At 34.7% G+C, this 20,410-nt stretch overlaps 1 protein-coding gene across 1 annotated transcript in view; it reads left to right on the top strand.

Annotated features, from left to right (window-relative positions):
• The first annotated feature begins 642 nt into the window (after positions 1 to 642).
• The window catches only part of Pde9 (phosphodiesterase 9), a 47,197-nt gene continuing 27,429 nt past the window's right edge, over positions 643 to 20,410 (top strand). Inside the window, 4 exon segments of the mRNA XM_018455996.1 lie at positions 643 to 904; positions 1,683 to 1,916; positions 17,349 to 17,473; positions 18,477 to 18,684. Of these exon segments, the coding sequence (XP_018311498.1) occupies positions 1,784 to 1,916; positions 17,349 to 17,473; positions 18,477 to 18,684 (466 nt within the window). The 5' untranslated portion in view covers positions 643 to 904; positions 1,683 to 1,783.

Genomic DNA, 20,410 nt, shown 5'->3' on the forward strand with positions numbered 1-20,410 from the left:
TCGGATAAAAATAAAAGAAAGAAAAAAGAAAAAAGAAGAAAAGGAATTTTGAAAATATTAAAAAGAGAAAATGGAAAACTAATGTATCAGAAAACTTTAAAATTAAAATTAATTATCCCGAAAATTAGGAAGCTCACCCTGATCACAAGGTGCCTCTGATTGCCCATATTCTTTCCTAGTTCTTTTAATTTATAAGGAGTCTTGTTAGTTTGATTTGTTATACGAATTCTTTACCGAATTAGTTTAGGGGGGATTATTTTCATATATAGGAATGTCTGAATGTTTCGGCTCCTCATCATATTTATATTATTAGCGTCTCAGATCGATTGTGGTTAATGCCCGAATGTTTCGGTGCACAGTCATATCTGAGATACCTAATTAAAAATTTTTTAAATTAAGAATATATATTTATAACATCTAACTTTGACCGCTTTTATTGGCGCTCTCAAACGTATGTATGTTGTATATTTACGCTGTCGAATCTTAATTCTTATTTGTAAATTAATGGTCATTTGTAAATTAATGGTAATTCATGTATTAAATAAATATATGTTTAGTAAATGTTTACTTTGAACTATTCAAATAAACAACATTATATGTATTTTCGTTATCAAAGTCAAACACATTTCATTTCTTTTCGTCACAGGATGGACCATGAGGAAACGTGGTGCCGGCTGGTTGTAGACGAACGGTCGGCCACGCTTGCACCCCATCGTCGATCGTCGTTGTTGACGAGTTCCCGGTACGTCCAATCCCGAAGCAAGCGGCAGGTGTCGCATGTAACAGCAGACACGAGCTCGATAGGTGCGATAATCGGGGGTGGCTCGGTCGTTGCCGCCGCCGGGCCGGCGATGCGACGATGAGCTCGCCGAGGGTGTTGCTACCCCTCCACACCCGACCAAAGGTGAGACAATTTTGGATTTTTGATTGAGTATTACTGACCTTATATGCGTCTCTACTTCTTTTTCTTTTTTATTAATTGGGAAGATTTTGATTTAGTATTTAATTTTTAATTATCTTTTTGTGATTTAAAAATACGATATTTTTTTAAATAGAAGTATTTTCTTAAAAGGATTAATTAATTGACAATCTATATATATATATATATATACCACGCAAAATCACTATTTTTAAATATTTTCCAATTCGACATTTCATAAATTGATACTTTTCCCGATTGAAAAATGTCACATTTTTTGAAAGTTAAATTATATTCGGATAAGTTATTTCTAGTTTAATAAGTATTTCTAATATTAATACGTTAAATGATTAAAAGAGATATGTTATATTTTTGTGAAAATAAAATTATCCTCGAATAAGTTTATTTATTTTTTATTTTATTTTTTATTTTTTATTTTATTTGGCATATAGAGGCTATCTTGTGTATGATGAAACATCACGTTTATGATACATCAAACTTTAATTCGAGCAATCTTGAGGTATTATTGACATGGCAATACATGATAGCTTATTGATTCATTTATTTTTTCGATTTTTTACGTAATAAGTAACGAAACATATAATCACGAGTGTGAAAATATTGGTGCGCGAAGTAATATTGCTTCTTCTTCGTGCCTAGCGAGCGTTACATTGCGAAACTCGACAAACAGATGTAGAAGAACGTTGTTATTGCGAATGATGACGGTTTCGTGTCTAAGTCTCTCACCTTTGTGTCCCGACAGCCCCGCGTAATAGCAAGGCCGGGTAGTCTCGAAAACTGCATCAATCAGGCCGAGCGACGAGGAGCGGCAGGCGGTTCAAGGCCGAAACTATCCGCGTGGCCATGGACCACGAGACGAGGAACGGAACCGGCAGCAACGATAACGAGGAGTACACCAATATTTACTTCATCGTCGGCGACCGCAGGGAGACGACTACTTACAAGGCAAACCAGGTCACGGACATGGAACTCAAGGGTGAGTGGGAAAGTTTTATTACCTCGCTGGCGAAAAGTTTCATCGACTTTTCTGTCATCCTCGAATGAACTTTTTTATTTATTTAACGCAGCGTTCGCGAAATATTCGTGCGTGGTGAGAAAGTACACACATGTGTTGTGCGCGGTGGCAACGTTCAACTAAACAGTTTTCATAAAATTGTCGTCTATATTGGCGAAAATAAAACAGAATTCTAGATTAATTGCAAGTTATATTAATGTTTTCATAAAATCAAAGCGCTTGAAATGCCCATTTTTATAAAGACATTTTTATTAGAAAATTAAATATGGAAATACTTTCACATGTTTATTAATATAGGTATACATTTTTTTTTAAATTATACAGGAGTTTTAGTAGAGGTTGTTAGCAAATGGAGTAACTTTTTAATATGAATATAGTAATAATTTATATTAGGAACGATAGCGATAAAAATTTGTAATTACATCACGATAACAATTTTGCTATGAAAAAGTACTATAAGCTAACAATATTCACTGTGTGCGTAAAAATATTATAAATTTGTTAATATAAGTTCTTAAGTCGGATATTAATGGCTAATTAAAAGATTTAGAAGATAACGGTTTTTTAGAGACTCAAGATTATTATTTTTACTATTCATATTAGATATCCTTATTAAATACTATCCATATAATCAACGCTTAAGAATTTTTATCGTCATTAAAGTTCTATAAGTCTAGATATGAATAAGAACGTGTTACTTATTCAACAGTATTCAATTTATCAGCACAATCCAACTGAATTGCAAGAGAAAGAAGCATTAACGGGAAAGTTAGCTGTCCATTAATCTTTTGACAGGAAAAATATTTTATCCTGGCCGAATGTTTCACACCAAGGCAAACATCCTATTCGATCTGTCCTACGTCTTGAACTTTTCACTCGAGCTTTATGGCCATGCGAAAGTATACTTCGCGGATAAAAGTGTGAGAAGCTTCTTCCCCGTCAATGGTGTATCGGAAGGCAAGGGAATATTTGACGTTTCGTAAGATTTAATCAATTATCGATTGTGACGCGACATGACGCGACACGCGAGCCAGTCAATCTTGCGGACGAGATGTTCGCTTTACGCTTTTGCCGGTCGCCTGATATGAAAGCTTTCTCTTCGAAGCACTACCAAAATTATGTTTGCACACACTTCACCTTCGTACCGTGACCTATCGACCGAACCGCCGCGCCGCGCCGCGCCATGCCGTTTCTCTCTGCTCGGTCGAGTGGCTGATCGAGCCGGCGCCCCTTACGATCCCCCGTCTGTAAAGGGTAAAATGACATGAGCACGCACTTGTGCCGCAACTTGTCCCAACTCTTTCAACCCTCTCAGTTAGGATAATTTTCCCGATTTTGAGGAAAGCGACGACGATCTCGAGAGCGTACAGAAGCAGCCAGATTGAATTTTTTATCCTCCTCGTTAATACTTAGCTCATATTTGACCTAATTTTAATTTCTTTTCTATCTGGTTTTTTTCTCTTTCCTCTTTTTTCGGTTGACATAGTTTTTCTCTTTCCGCCACTTTACAGCATACCGTATTTTATTATATTACTTTACTTGCTGCAATGCGCATTATACTTTATAATATATTATACACTGTACTTTTATTATCATACTTTTTGTATTGTTACTGCGGTGCGCATCAAAATTTTATTTATATAGCAGCACAATGAATTTCTCATTTAGCTTTCGGGTAATTTGAAGCATTGTTTAATTAACCATTGCGTGATTCGTGTTGCCTTATTTCATTATTTATCTATGACATTATAGCACTCAACAAATGTAAAACGTACTCGAAACAAAAAATTCTTCTAAGTAATTTTTATAGAATCTTAATGAAATTTTAGTTACTCTGCAATTTGAATTATTTTTAATAACAAAGCTTTTGCATTTATACAAAATGTAATTTAATAATCTAATTAAGTCGTTTAAACTTAGATTAATCGATGATGCGTTAATTAGTTATTGTTCCAGTTAGAAATCAACGCATTATTGGAATAAAATATTTTAATTTTCAAATTCGGTCAGTAATTATCCCCTCGTGTCTAGTGCTATTATTATCGGTTAATTATTATAGTAAAATAGTATGATTACGGTCAATGATATGGTATGCGAATTTAACGATGTGTTACTTACGTGAGGATACATTAGTTAATTAAAATCTAATGCAATTACAACAGGTATACAACCTTGTACGCCTGTTAAGGGAACCGGCTTTGTCAGCAATGATGTTACCAGCGACGTTACACGGCAGTACAAAGTCATACCACAACATAGACAAGTCTCGTAAACGGGGCCTTATCGCACAGGGTGATCTCCGATCTGTTGCGTTCTCCTAAAGCCGAGAGCTTTCCGATCCCTTTAACTTTCCTGTTTAACGCTTGAGAGGATTGCACGTCAGGCTAATCCATGATTTTTCCCTGAAAGTTTCTGCTCGTCAGTCAAGATTGATGTATATAAAAATAGCAAACATATCAAATTTCCATTGCTAAAAATAGAAAATTTTTTTCCGTTCTATCATGGATAAAATAGATTGGGTGGTTCAGCAAAGTTATAGTTTACTGGACGAATTCACTATTTATAACTAACAATAAGAAGATTTGATGGTTCAACAAAGAAATTATATCTGTAAACATTATCAGTATGCTAATTCAACTAATTTTTCTATAATTTAAATTGCTAATGTAATAAATTTTCTTCATTACATTTTTCATATTTTTTTCTGTGATTCATTACACGGATATTAAAAATCCCCGTAAAAAGAAAGATGATTATTTCGATTAATAGATTTAAGAGATTTAAGAAAATACAATTGTGTATCTCTGTTTATGAATACACCCATCCATTATTTTATTAAATTTTAATGTTGATGTGTTGGGAAAGTTAAGCTCGTTTGTATCGATTTCAATATTGGTTTTAAGAATGTAACATCACGTTAATTACCTTTTCAACCTTGTGTTCCCAAGATTATTAAATGTCATTGTTACGATCGTTGTTATGACCGTCGTATCCTTTCCCCCACAGGATACTATAGACTCTCACGTTTTTCCACCCTGGTAAACTGGTCATGGAATACTCTGCTAGTCGTCCTCGTACCCTCGTCGCTTCCACTTAACTAAAAAGCCTTTTAACGAGGCCGACTCCGCGAAAAATATGCCGTGAGGATGCCACGCAACCGATCGATATCTCGTCACGAGGCTCAAGATCGAAGCTCCGCTTTTCGCCGGGAATGAGAATTTCTCGACGCCTTACGAAGTACAGAAAATACACGCGTCTCTCCTGATACGGGAACGAGGCTTTTCCGATAATTATTCATCGAGCTATGCCGGCAAACGTAGACGGCACCACAAGGAAAAAAGACGATGTTACAATGGAGAGAAAAAGACGGATGTTATAACGGTATTTGTATAAAAATGAAGAAAAGTTTTCGTTTTGAAACTTTTTGTTTTTCGGCACGTAAAAAACGTTTGTGTAAAACAGGCTTTTTATAGTAGTTTTTGTAATTTCGCGAAGGGTTGTTAAAGTAGAACTGGTCAAACTGGAAAATCGAATGCCCGACTGTGGGTGCAGCCCTAAATGTCTCGCTGATGTTTTAGGTGGCGGCCGGCCACATTGCCCGACACGTGAACGACCGCTTTCAACCGTTTTATTGATCATAAGCGGAATTGCACGTCCCTCGGGCCTATTTTTGTACTTTCAGGGGAGAAAGAACGTAAACGATTGCAGAGAGAAAAAATAATATGCTGCAAGCGACAGATTGGAGAAGTTGAAATAATTGGACAGAAAATTTTCTCAGTGTTGCTTTCACTAGAAAATTCTTGCCTCGGACTATTAATTAATTTTATTTAAATAGTTGTGTTATATATAGTTTAATATTAATTTCTATACAACAATATAAGTTAAATTAAAATTTAATCAAGTTTATTTTTCTATATTTTATATACATCTATACTTTTTTTTTACTTACATTATCTAAATTTTTGTTTTTCATCTCACACACACACACACACACACACACACTTTTTTAAAAAAATAAGATTTTCTTCTCTTTCTCTGTATTCTCTTAATTATTCTGTGTACAGCAAAGCAAAAAAATATATACAAGAAATAGAATAGTCCAATGCATAAAAGACGATCTCTACTTTATCATGAACTTAACAAAGATAATAAATAAGCACGCGTTTTTATTTAATCGCTGTGACTCTGATGACAAAAGCCAATGATGTCGTTTCTGTACTTGTATTTTTTTTCTTCTATCTTATCTCTAATAATTATACAACGTTACACCGAGAAATCGCATTTTTATTGGAGATAGTCATCTTTATTGGTCCTCGGAATCTTGCAACGTATTCTTCTTGTTATAATCAATTTGTCTTACGTCATTTCTTTTGATGTTTTTGCTATCGTTGTAAACTTATCGAGCCGTTTTGCTACGTCATGAGCAAGCTTTTGTTATCATGATATCTCATTATCCGAGACGAGAAATTAATATCTGATGCCGTCATTATACGCTCTCGTTACAACGAGATTATTGTTGCAATGTGAAGTCGACATTCTGACGCGTCTCTTTGTAACACAAATAAAATGCGAATAACCTCAAAATCACATTGCTATGTGTGTATGGGTGGGGCGATAATTCTCGTTGCCTTTTCATAGACAATAATTTAATTTATTTTCATTTTTATCTCGTAATACAAATGTAATGTATATCGAGAAAATTCCGTTTAATGCGAGAAACGTAATAACACAACTTTCCATTCTATATTTGAAAAAATTCCAATTATGCTTTCATTTAGAGAAATTACTCGAAACTAATTCCTCTTCAATTTTCGAGTCTCTCCTTAGTGTCTTGTGAAGGTTTCAAGCGAAGCTTGAACATGTAACGAGGTGCATTTACGCATTTACCTAATGCAATACACGGCCTCTACACATATAGACATAAATATCGATCGATAGGCTGAGGCTCTAACACGCTTGTGACCCCACCTGCCATCTAATCAAGCCATGTCTCGAACATCCCTTACATCCTCTATTACCTGCCAAGTTGTGCAAAAGACGTCTCCGATATTGACAATTTCTCCTTTATTTTTAAATAATATGTGTACAGTATTAGAAATTGCAATTATAACAGTGCTAATATTGTGCCACAAAGATTGCTTTGAATAGACAGAGAGACATAGAAATATCATTTAATTAATTTAATTATTTAATTAAAAATTAATTAAGAAACATAAATATAAGAATAAAATGAAAACAGTTATATAGTAAAGTTTACTTACATGAGAAAAATATATAAATGAGCTTTTGAGAAAGACGAGATATACAGTTCAATATTATATGAATATTTCTTTGTTTCTTTACAAATTTACTCTGCAAATAACGGTGCCAAACTCTAGGATCGTTATTTTCGCTCTTCGAATCTTGAATATAAAAATAAGATTCTTATCGAGTGCAGTCTGTTTCTATTGATTTAACAATCTTGTTTGAAGAGGGAAGTTTATGGTAGCACTATGAATAAGTCAACCACGTTGTGACACGATTTATTCTGCCCTAAATAGGCTTTAAATCGATTTATTTCTATCATTGTCGAAATCTTGAAAAAACTTTCCTGTCGAGAAATAGTCTTCTTTCGGAAACGAGCTTTACGAGTGGAAGAAACGTTTCCTCTTTTTGTCAACATACTTGTTTTAGATTCGTGTATTATCGTTGATTCACGATGCATAAATAAAATTATATAGCTTAATTGTGACGAGAAAGACGGAATGAAGAATTGTGGTTATTATAAAAAAAATTCAAATTTGTGAACGAGGAAAATAGAGCTAATTGATATAAACTAAAATTGTAAAAATACATACTTTTATTTTATAGCATGTTACACTTTATATTCGCGTTTAAATATGGGATAATTTTGAATACCATTCATGCGTTTACTGATAAATTGTTCTTTATTTTATTCGCGAATAAAACTTCCTTCTTCCTTCATTATTCGTAAATATGTCAATTCATTTGGAAATGCACCAACCGTTTCGTCACATTTTATTTGCGAGAAATGCCTGAGAATTTTCCGTCGTCGTCGAGATCCGTCGCCGGAACAAGGTTCTGGGCGAAATCCCGGAAATCGAGTGCCGCGGAATTATCGGCGGCGGAACCGCTTCCGGGATTCGCTTCCGGAATGCACGAGATGGAACACGGATTCGCTGCGCGGCACGACATCCATTTACAGGAATCACCTCCGCAATTAGGCGTGTCGGAAACTCAATTTTTTGCTGTTGAAAGTTACATTTATTATGCGAACGGTTAGAAACAATATTGCATCGTTGTATTGAAAAATTTATTCATTTACCGCTTTATTTACTCGCGACAACATTATTAGCAAAGATTCGAATATTATCGCGGTGTATTTAATTTATATTGACGCAACTTATAGAATTACATCGATAATACAAGCTTTATATTTGCACAATTATTAATAATAATTTGAGTGATACACTATAGATATAATTAAAATCGTATTAACAATTTCTATCAAATTATGAATTAAATATGTATGATTTTATCTAAAAAATTATAAACGATTTTTACATTTTACGTATATGTTTTAGTAATTCGTATGATTTCCTATTATTTTTTAAATTGTTCCTTTATCTCTCTTCTTTTATATATTTATATATATAAACATGTTATATATGTATTACATATATTTTGATAGTCATTGTAAAGATTGTATGCAAGAGACTTTTGAAGAGTACATAAGCTTAAAGAAGATATCTTTTCAAGTGAATTTTCGTGAAAACTAAGTTTTGTACGAAAATATTTTAATTTATGTACATATATGTTTTGTCGTATAATATAATATAAGGAGAATCACATTTTCCTTTTGGTTGTATTATAAATATTTTAATATGTTAATAATTATATTTTTTTAATTGATATTGGACATTGATAAAGTAGTTTTCTCGGGGAATTTTAATGGATTTCTAGACAAAATACGTCGTTTTGAACGAAGTTTTTCGCGAGTTTCTGATTTCTTTGGACGTGTATGTATAGCGGTAGATTTCTACGACGTCGCTAACGACGCGACGCCGTCTCGAACGAACGCCTTCCGACGGCGATAGCGCGTCCTACACCTCGCCCCAATGATATTGGCCTCAACAAAATAATGAATAAATTGAGCGTGGGTCACAATAAAAATATAATCGTCCGCCGTACGTTCATGATTCACGATTCATTATCCTATTATTGTCAATGGACGGCTAGAAGATAGCTGCTCCCACTGATCTCGCCGTCACCCTTCCTTCACGTACGTATATGCGCGGTTATAATATATGCTTCATTTCATTTTGCATCGTGCGAATTTGGTAGCATTTCGTCGCGTGTAAACTACCAATAAAACCCAACGACTGGGCCATTCTGTTCCGTAACGAGTTTCGTGCATCCGTGTCTCGCTAGTACGTTGAGTTTCATAAATTCGGACGCGGTGATGAACGAAGAAAAGATTTTAATTGTATTTTATAAGAGAAAATTCATTAATTTAACGAAGATAATTAAAACAACAACAAAGATCTCGTTACGAGATGCAACGCGGCTCGCGATATTCATCGGGATTCTCATAGTATGCATCTCGCCAGTGATGGGAATTTTATAAAACATTTACAAAGTTTTTGACGTATGTAAATAAAAGGAATAATTGTGGGGCTTTCATTCGAAATTGCTGCTTTATTTCGGCATACGGACGGAACTCGATTACACTACTAGCTTTGACAAACGGATATTTAATTTAGCTGTTAATCAAACCGCGCTCTTTTTGACAGAGGAACAGATATATTTAAATATGATTTTCAGCGAACAAATTTTCGTCAGAATTTTTATAGTGCTTTTCATTGCAAATAATGATAATATTACTGAAGTATTTACTTATACGTATAATGCACATATTTAATAATTAAATTAATTAAATTATATGAATTAAATCATAATTGTAGCGCTTAGATTTCTTATATATTATGAAAAAATTTTTGCGAAAATTGATTGCGTGAAAACGAAATATGTCCATTAATCTAGTTAAATCAAACTTGAAATAAATGCTCAAAAGTTTAATTTACATTGTCGAATGTCACATCTCTCAGGTAAGCGACATGGAATTACACATAAATGCGAATTTTATTTTAGTTTGAAGCTAGATTAATAATAAATTATGGAACTTGCGAAAGTATTTCATGAGAAGAGCGTATAAATTATTTCGCGTATTTTTCGTCACGTTAAAATATTCTGCACGGCAATATTTGTCATTAAAACGAATTTTATTTTCGCACAGAGAATGTTCCATACTTTATTTTACCTCTTGTAATTTATGTCGCTTCTATAACTCTATAAACCTTGATTCCGGATTTATTTTTACTCTGAGGGCATCCTCAATCTCCTTTTTAGAAGCACTCTTTGGTTCAAAGTCTATTGACACTGTGTATGTACGATCAGGTCTAATTGCGACACGGTACGTGATTCGGAGACGGCCAATCATCGTCGCCCTGAATTACGGAGGGTGCTTAAAGTGCTCGATATCGCGTCGCGCCGTCGGCCACACCGACCGCTCCTTGAGGTTGATCAGCCGAGCGTTTGCTCGACAAACGATCGCGCATGCCGCGTTCGATGAAAGTTTTGTTCGCGAATTCTTATAACTCGTCAACCAACCCCCAGCGATCTCTCTCCCGCGACCTTTACACTGCGCTCGGTGAGTCTAATTTAAGACTCATCCGTTCAACCTTTCGACGCTCGAGGTGCTTCGCGGTTTGCTAAGTGGCTTGAATTTCTCTAACTCTCTAATGGAGGAGGGCGATACACACTGTAGAGAGACACGCTATAGACAATAGTTCCAGAAATATCCATTATATATCGCTAGGAAACATCGATACTTGTCCTTATGTATGAGCATACCGAAAGGATTAACCTTTATCCAAGAAACGTATACCCATCAGACTGTTTATAAAGTTTAAACAAAAATTACTTTTTAAGGCTTAAGGGAATCCTAATGTAACGCAATAATATAACGCAATAATTTTTGTGTCGCAATTTCTTTCTTCTTTTTTTTTACAGTTTTGAAAATCCTTTTCCAGAATCAATATAGATTAACTTTAGTCTCGACTTAATTTACTCTTTATTCTATTCTAATTCTTAGAACTAGAAAAAGATAAAAAGTAAGTTAAACCAAAAGGTTACAGTTACATCTAGTGATAGAAACGGGTATTGAACACCTAATCGATACGAAAATGTGTGCGTGCGTTATTGATGTTACAGTAATGTGTAATAATGTGTCAATGACACTTAAACCGTACGTGTGTAAGTTCTATTGAATCGATAAACACAGACGACTTTAGGATCCCCTTAATTTCCAGGTTTACGCGATATTGTTATTTAAGCCTTTGATTTTATAAAAATAATACGCGTCTGTGTGTACGTATGCAATATATTTTTACGTGTAATATGCCCTTTTCGTATAGAAAAATAAAAACTCTGCAATGTTTGTATTAGAAAAATAGCCCGTCAACGCCTACCTGCCTATATTTTTAAATGCGAAACTGCCAGGATTATTATCCGTGATATTTACGGATCGCGAGAATTTAGTTCTTCCAGTTTTATAACGCCGGCAAAAACGCGAACAAGTCCACGATAAGTTCTTGTGACCAGTGAACGCAAAACTTTTTTACTTTTTACTTTATTTATTCACGTAATCCGTACACGTTTATGGTTCCTCATCGTGGTGCATATTTCGCGGGAGTAACAGACTTATTTGGGATATCTCAGCTTAACCTCCGACGTGAAGTTCCTCAATGAATTCCGGAACTATGACGAAGGAGTTACCGTTAATTCCTTTCTTTTTTTTGCGACTTGCACGATTTTTGCGCCATTATTTAAGAGTTGCTATCAAAAAGCAAGTATGCTGATAATTATTATTATACTTCATAGCACCTCGTGAAAAATAAATAATTTTTTGAACACGGAATGAGATGTACTGTTGCGTTAGCAATTATTTGCATTATTTTAAGCCGAATAGTTTGATATTATATTATATACAGAATAGTTTGATATTATATATACAGAAGCCGTGCATAATAACAATGTTGTCTTTATTTCTTTTTCTTTTTTTTTTTTTAAGATATACCTTACTCGGAGCTGCAACTGGGAATTTACATAGCATTCTGTAAATGAAAAGTTTTATCATGTCTGGATTCAACAAGCTGAAGCCCCGATAACGAAAGGTTCTGATTTTTGCATATCAAATGGACATATTTCTATATCTCTTCAAAGCAAGGATATCTTTTTATTTGTATGAACTGTGTATTGGTTTTCCTCCAATAAAAGAATCGCGGTATTTACGAGAAAAATATGGTGCGGTAACCCGATTAAAGTGGCACAAGCAATAGTGACCAATAAACACTTGTACATAGAGATCGATATTTCGATTCATCATGTGTCTCTTCTGGAAGAGAGGGTTAAAAAAAAAAGAGAAATATTCAGTTTCACATTGCATGCTCGATTTCAGACGACTTTTTTTTCACCGCAAAAATATGTTCAGCCTTACTTTTTTCTTTCCATCCTCTTCATTTTGTCAGAAATTTGTTGCCGAACGTTTATTCACTTGCTCCTCTTCCGTGCGACTCTCGACATCATGATTATACGTAAGAAAATCCGCAACGTCGCAATATATTTTCGGAAGGGAAAAGGGAAGAAAAGTAAAACTTCAACTTCTTCAGCGAATATTTTTTTCTCGATCAATGTCTACTTCTATTAAGCTTTACTGAAGTTGAGTAATGATCGGATGTTTCACTTTCGAGTCATCAATTTCACGATCAATGGCCTGATGTTATTCAATTTGATGGAAAACGTGATTTTTCAGCTTTACACCGGATTTTTAACGATTTTGAATATTCAAAGAGTGAAAAGTTACAACACGGTTTTGAATTTAAGATTTAAACAGTGAACTCATATGAGATTGAATAATTGACATGTATTCGAAAGTTTCAATATTATTACATATATTCTTTAAAATTATACGACATAATTTTAAAATTACGAAAGGAATTATATTTAATTAAAATTTATACGTTGATATTAAATATGTACTGAGGGAAAAAGAGAAATGAGGGAAAAGCACCATAAACCTCCATAAATCTTCGGATCGTGTACGTATTGTGTACGCGATTAATCAAGGATTTCGAGTGTTCTGCGTCAGGAATCTCGCGTATTCGAACTTATTTGAGTAATACAAGTGTTCAAATATCTTCAAGCCAATTTCGACGATTTTCCGCGCGCGTGGGAGATATTCCGTCCTGCTCTAGATTCCAAGTACATTATCATGTAAATCGTAAGCACGTCGGTGAAACAAATTCTCGAGGGAAGAAGGAGCTGGACCCTGACCAGGTCAGTGCCATAACGCCGATGAGACGTGGACGAAAATTCGATGGTTTGATCGTAAAAGTTTAAGTACTCTGAAAAAAAAAGTGAACGCGTGTGCACGCGATTGTTGTAATCGCACTTGCTATACGGAGTGCTCGAGCGCTTTTACTGCGGAACGGAACGCCGACTGACGCAAGCATGGACTGGAACGTAATTGAGCGAACAACATTAGTGAATCGACTGCATTGGCGAAGTTTAATCAGGTTTTTTTGTTACGTATTACATCGGTATAAAATAAAAAGCTACTAAAAATAAAAAATTTAATTGCTTTTTGCATATAATTTTATGTCAATCCAAAAAATGAAACCCAGCCAATATTCTTTTTTCTCTTTCTCTCTCTCTCTCTCTCTCTCTCTCTCTCTCTCTCTCTCCTTTGTGATTCTTTTTTTTTATTAAACAATACTCGAGGTTGATACACAATATTTGCTTTTACTGTATTGTACCGTAACATTTCCGCTGTTTATAATAGTTAAATTTGATAGACACTGAACAAATATTTACAAATGTATATCACGCAAATATCGTTATTTTAACTATTACCTTACGTATTATATGAAATCATAAAATTTGTGTTATTGTTTTATCATATTGCTACGTATTTTAATGATTCGTGATCAAAGAAAAACTATGTAGCAATTTTATTCCTACCGTATAGAAGTATTATATTGTATTTTAGAAATAGCTCCATTTGCGCGTAAAATGAACGCTGTGAGAATGCTTATGAATTTTGAAAAAAGCTTTTTTAAAAAGCGGAAAATCGTTATATAAAAATATCCAAAGCTAATAAAAGATGTGCTTTATTTTATTCGATTATATCGCGACGATTTACGCGTGCACGAGCAGAAAGTTCAATACATTGCACTGCGAGAAATCTGAAACGGTGCTATATGGTGGATGCTGTACCGACGTATTGGAAAATTATGCGGCGTGTGTCAATAGAATCTTTTTAATTTATTTGTTTTTAAATCTTTTTAATTAAAGCACCCTCGCAAATTCCATTGACACAGGTCATACGTTAAAAAAAAACGTCAAATTCTCGCTTAGTGGGTGAGATTCACAATAAATCTCGTTGCATCTCTCACGTATTGTATTGTAAATGCTATTCGCTGCCGCTGTTGCCGCCTCGGCAAACGATTCTAGGTTCAATTAGCGTCTCAAATTCGTGCGTGGGCGTGGTGGACACGCGTTGCATTTATGCTATGCGTTCTGACATTCCTCGCACTGTTAGCTGTAATTCCAATAAATCAAACGTGGCTCGATTGACGTGGTTTGCGATTATCAGCAGCGTCATGGTATTTTCCATACCCGCGAATATCAATTCGTACAACACAAATCTCTAAGAAAATATGTCCTAAAAATGTCCAGAGGATGTTCTAAAAGGGACATTCTACACTAAAAAAGAGTTTGAAAATAGCCAATATTGAGTGAAGCTGTAAATACTAAGTGAACTAATTTCAATCAAATATTCGGTTATATAATATAAAATAATTTTACTTTTTTATATATAAATAATATTTAGTTATTATTCTTAAATGGTTGGTTACATTATTATGTTTTATAGTACTTGCTAAATATTTAGAAAAGTAAAATTATTTTTATTATATTTATCAAACATTTGATTGAAATTATTTCACTTGACATTTGGTAACTATTGCCACATTCTTTTTTTAATGATCCTAAGATGCCACATTCCCAGGAGGTCTCTTTGATAAAGTGTGCAACTCGGATGAAGACATTACGTTAAAATGTCACGATATATTCCTGCGCTTGTTAATATCACTACGTTACAATGAGGAATCTAGTAAACAATTATTATTATTGTTATCTTTATTCTACTTTTATTTACAATGTACAGATAACGAGAGTTTCAGTAGCGCAATGGATGAACATGAACCTTTTGAATCCTTTGCAAATTTATTGTTGAATAAAATATAATTAACCTATATTTCGCAGGCGCTGAATACAGCTTGCCTATTTCAATTCGCGAAGCGTGATGAATTTTTTGATTGCCTTTTGTGCCACTAAAAACAAAAACCGAACTTTGGTGGCGATAGCTTTCGCCGCGGACGCGAATCTCTTTTCCCAGTTCTGGCGGTGAAATTCTAACGAAAATAGCCGCGCTCCCTCGTAAAGGTCGCACATAAAACGAAACGAATGCGTGACAATGTTCCACTAGGTGTTTCATTTCAACCTCGATTCAGATAAATCGTGAAACACTATGATTTCTCATGTTTCATTGCTCGAATTCCGTTCTCTTGCCGTTTTCTTGGCCGAGACAAGTGCGGGGAAAACGTGCTCTTGGAATATTTTTATTTTACTTCAAGGCGTGCACGTCAGTCAGGGGGCAAACTGAAAAGTGTGGACTCTTTATAAATGATCGCGCCAGGTTTCACTGCGGTTCCATTTTTCACACGAGAACGGGACGAGATGTGTATTTTACATTGAAATCGCGAAAAAATACGTCTCTCTCTTTTTCTCTCCCTCTCTCCGTTAGTGTGTTTAAGATGCACCATTCAAAATCGATCATTGTTGCGCTTGTAATTTGAATGAGTAACAGATTACCCGCTTTCATGGAAATACCACGCAATTTCATTTGGATGTGATATAATATCGACATAACATCGCACCATTCGCAAGATAATTGGACCATGCAGTTACGTTATTCATCTATATTTCGTGGGTATAAAATGAATTCATTTATTAGTTATTACGGAAGCCGCTTGTCGGATGCTGCTGTTGAATCTAAAGCCGAATACGCGTTTATATACGTGTTGAGCTCTTCAATATTTCAAGTTACTGCATGTACTCGCTAAAATAAGACAAACGGAAGCAGCACGGATTGTATCATTTATTCAGCGCATTTTTGTACAGTTTTTGATGTTATTCTTCGAAATGATACACGTTCGCTCGCGTATGAATACGGAATGTTCTTATATAGGAGAGTTACGGTATTCCAAAAGTGAGTCAATGTTGCATATTTTGATAAGTTCGGTTGATCTTTCTCAATTATTGTATATATTCACGTTTTATTTTAATTCTCGCAAATTTTGCGATTTTTTCGAGGAACCGGATAATTAAATATTAAATTATAAATGCCCATTAGAATGCGTCGCATTCCGCGAATTAATTAAGAGTTGTACTCAGAATTTTTATATCGTCTTTTATTTTTTTCTATATTCATGAATTCTTTCGAATTTCTATATTCGTGTGTTTCCAATTTATATTTTAAAATTTAAAAATAAAGAGAATCCTAATTGCAGCAACCAATATCTAGAATCCACTTTTATTTATTCATTTGAAACTGAAACTTTCCGAGAAGCATATAGATAGAGAGGAAGGCACATTTACGGCCGTCATTCCGACACTGTGTCGTCGATCGTAATTACCGGGACGCAGTAATACACGGCCGTTACACTCCGTGGGTAGCGTGGCGCTTCGATTATGAATAAAACATGCACTTACAAAACACCATTCCATCGCTCTTCCCTTTACTTGCTCGATATACCGGAAAGAGTATGTCGCCGTTCGTGACGGGCGGGATGCTATGCACGCGTCGCGCGGCCATGGGCCATTTGTACGTGTCACCGTTTTTTACCGGTCGCATTGTCGGGAAGCCGGGGTAATTGGGCGACGGCCGTCGATCTCCCGTGCGCCAGCAGGGCGCGTTTAATAAAGTTAATATCACCTCCGGTAATATAGTAAACGGTGGTAAACGGCGGACAGTTAATAGCGGGGATCGAAACCGGGTATCGTAAATATTGTTTGTACGTCATTTTCTCTTCTCTCGCTCTTTCACGGCGGATATGAGAATGATAATTCGGAAGTAGAATGACAATCGTCTTGTTGCGTCGCGAGATGAAAATAAATTTAAGAAACTGCGCAAGCGAACTTTCTTCCGGTAGAAGGAAAGAATGGATGGAAATCAATTCAACAAAAGAGAATCTACGTTTTGTCTTGCAGAACTCTTTAGAAGCGCGGCAGAGGCTGGTCCTCTGGACATCGTAAAGCTTCGCAAGGGTGACAAGCTCCTCAATATTTCAACTCATCTACCGGCGAACACGCCCGACACGCCTTATGTTCTTCAGGTACTTTATTTAAATTTTTATTCTACGTAATTAATTACATATTTGAGGAAATAGTTTTTGATAAGTTCTTTGTCGTGGAAGTTGCTCCGTAAGAAAGGCAGAGAGTTTCTTGTTATATTTTCGAAGAAATTTGAGGAAATAGTTTTCGATAAGTGTTTTTTTGTGGAAGTTGTTCCGTAAAAAAGGCAAAGAGTTTGTTCGAAGAAGTTTGATGAATGAAAGAATTGTGTTCTTTCTATCAGATTTTACGGTTGTTACGATAGGAATGACGGGTTTGAAACAAATGATGTCTTGATTTGAGTATAATGAACGTTTAATCTGCGCGTTGAACAATTGTTGTATTATCATAATTAGCCTTATTATATAATTTGAAATAACATTGATGATAAAGTTCATTATGAATTTATCGCGACTTTGGTAAGAGTTTAAAACTTTGTTTTTCATAAATTATTTAAAAAATTATTTTTCATAAATAACTGCTTCATTTGTATATAGTTCTGTACATATTTACGAGGAGATCGATCTATGTTCATTAGATATGAATGTAAAATTCATTTGATAAAATGCAAAAGACATTTTTCCTGATCACGATAAATACGCATAGATTTGTATCTTGATGTTTACAAATTTTTTTTTATCTTATACTCTTGATGGAAAAATTCAAACAGAGTTAGAATGTAAAATTTCAAGATACATATATAATGAACATAAAATTGTCTAAATTAATTAAATTCTTAATTTTATTATAATATTTTATATTCTTATAACATATCTTTATCTTATTTTGTAATATTTCATAAATTTGTAAATAAAAATTATCAAAAAGTGTCCAATTACATAAACAGTTTATTGGTGAACAAATAAACGAATTAATTTATCTGATTAAAATGATTAAAGGACAAATGCGCGATGTTATTTTAGACAATGTGTTAATTTTCTTTTACACAAAATATTTTAAACGCGCATAGAATACACTTACGTACTTAGCTGGTTGCTTTTTAAGATCGTCGGCGCTCATCCCGCTTCTTCCGGGGTGATCGAGGCGGAGGTACTTTGGGCTTTAGAGAGGCGCGTGGCGGCTTTAGAGCGACAACTACGAGAACATCAGGAAGCTTTATACGCCACACCCTCTCTCGCTCTACGAGAACTCAAACGCCAAGTGGACAGTTTCAAGAACAAATTGGAGAACAATGATCAGCTGAGCTGGCTTAGTAAGTGTAACCACATACTTCGTTCCTGCATTTAGAGTGTCCCTGTTATGCCTAAGTCTCTGGCTGATTTATTTCAGGAACATTCTGTAAATGTCACATCAAAAATTAACAGAACTTGTGAGATATTTTTATTGTATTTTTTTGTAACTTTTTAATGCGACGATATAATTTATTCTCAAAGATTAAATTTAATTATAATATATTATAAGCGGCTTATAACATATAATTCTAAAGTTTATTATATTATACAATAATATCTTTCATACGTTCGATTTTGACTTTTATGTATTATAAAATTAAAAATTTTTAGATATTATAACGAGCTAGATTTATAATTTGATATAATTTATAATTTAATAATCATCGCTTCTAATTTTGATGACAATGATCAGCTTTAGTTGCTTAAATAAGTAACATATACAAAACTTCTGGAAATAAGTAATAAGTAATTGGAGAATTCGTAATTGAACTTCGTAATCGGATTTCGCGGCGGCGACCGTAGCGATAAAAGTGAATGGGATAATCCAGCGTATCGGAGAAATTCGGGATAATGTCTTACTTTTTTGACATTAAATAGCGAACATTAGTGAAGTGAAATGCTCTGGCCGTCTGCGGATGGCCGTCATTATTCGACGAATGATTGCACCTATGGACCTATGGATCCATTATCGTAATGCACCGAAGTGCACGCTACTGTTAAAATTAATTTATTATTGCGGCACTACTCTTTCATGTTAAATTCGAGAATGGATGTCTATATATTGGTGTACCGATACAGAAAACATGATTGTTTCTATATTGTACAGGATACAAGGAATTTTTGTTTTATTGCTTCGTGTAGTGAAAAAGAAATGAAATTGAAGATAAATATGGACATTGTCAGAGCAAAGCGCCACTGGCGCTTTTCTTCCTTTTCAATCCGTTCTTTCGAGTTCAATTCATTGTTTAAGTATTCTCTTGTTTAGCGAAATCTTGAGTAAAAAGTAGCAGAAATGGGATTTTAGTAACGTCAAAGTCTAAAGAGATGAAAATGTGGAATGGATTCGTTCATTAATTTTAAATGGTTTTCGTATTACGTATTAAAGATTATTTTGTATGATATCCGATTCCAAATTTTCGATAATAATTTTAACACAAAAGCTTTATTGATATCTTCGTTTAATGAAAGAGTGCAGTCTAAAAAGTGCTCACAAATTCTTTGCTCTCGATGATCCTCGACAATTCGGAAATGTTTGGAAATCGAATTGTCACGCAACACGGCAATCCTTTCAACGAATTGAAAAATTTGTTGCGATTTAGATATACAAATAGTTGCCCACTAATTCCGAACATATGGTCTGTTTTTTGTTCCTGCACTAGACTGCACTAAAACTCTCTTTCTCGCTTTCGACAAAAATATCAAACATATATCTTTCTCAATATTCTTGAGGCTTTCACAGGTACTTCCTATATGAAAATCATGCGTTTCGCGGGTTTTCTGGGTGTCCAGATCCATTCTTGGAATGCCAACGTTTCGTGAACCTTGCAGTCTGGCAGCCTGATGCTGTATCAGGCTGTTCCTCGCCCTGATGAAGTGGACTGTAAGGTTCACGAAACGTTGGCATTCCAAGAATGGATCTGGACACGGAGAAAACTCGCGAAACGCATGATTTTCATATACCTTTCTCATTTAAGTTCCAAAAGTGCACCTTAGTTCAGCCACAAAAAACAGACCTATAAGAGACTT

This window comes from Mycetomoellerius zeteki, unplaced genomic scaffold (assembly GCF_001594055.1).
Source record: "Mycetomoellerius zeteki isolate Tzet28-1 unplaced genomic scaffold, Tzet1.0 scaffold524, whole genome shotgun sequence".
NCBI lineage: Eukaryota > Metazoa > Arthropoda > Insecta > Hymenoptera > Formicidae > Mycetomoellerius > Mycetomoellerius zeteki.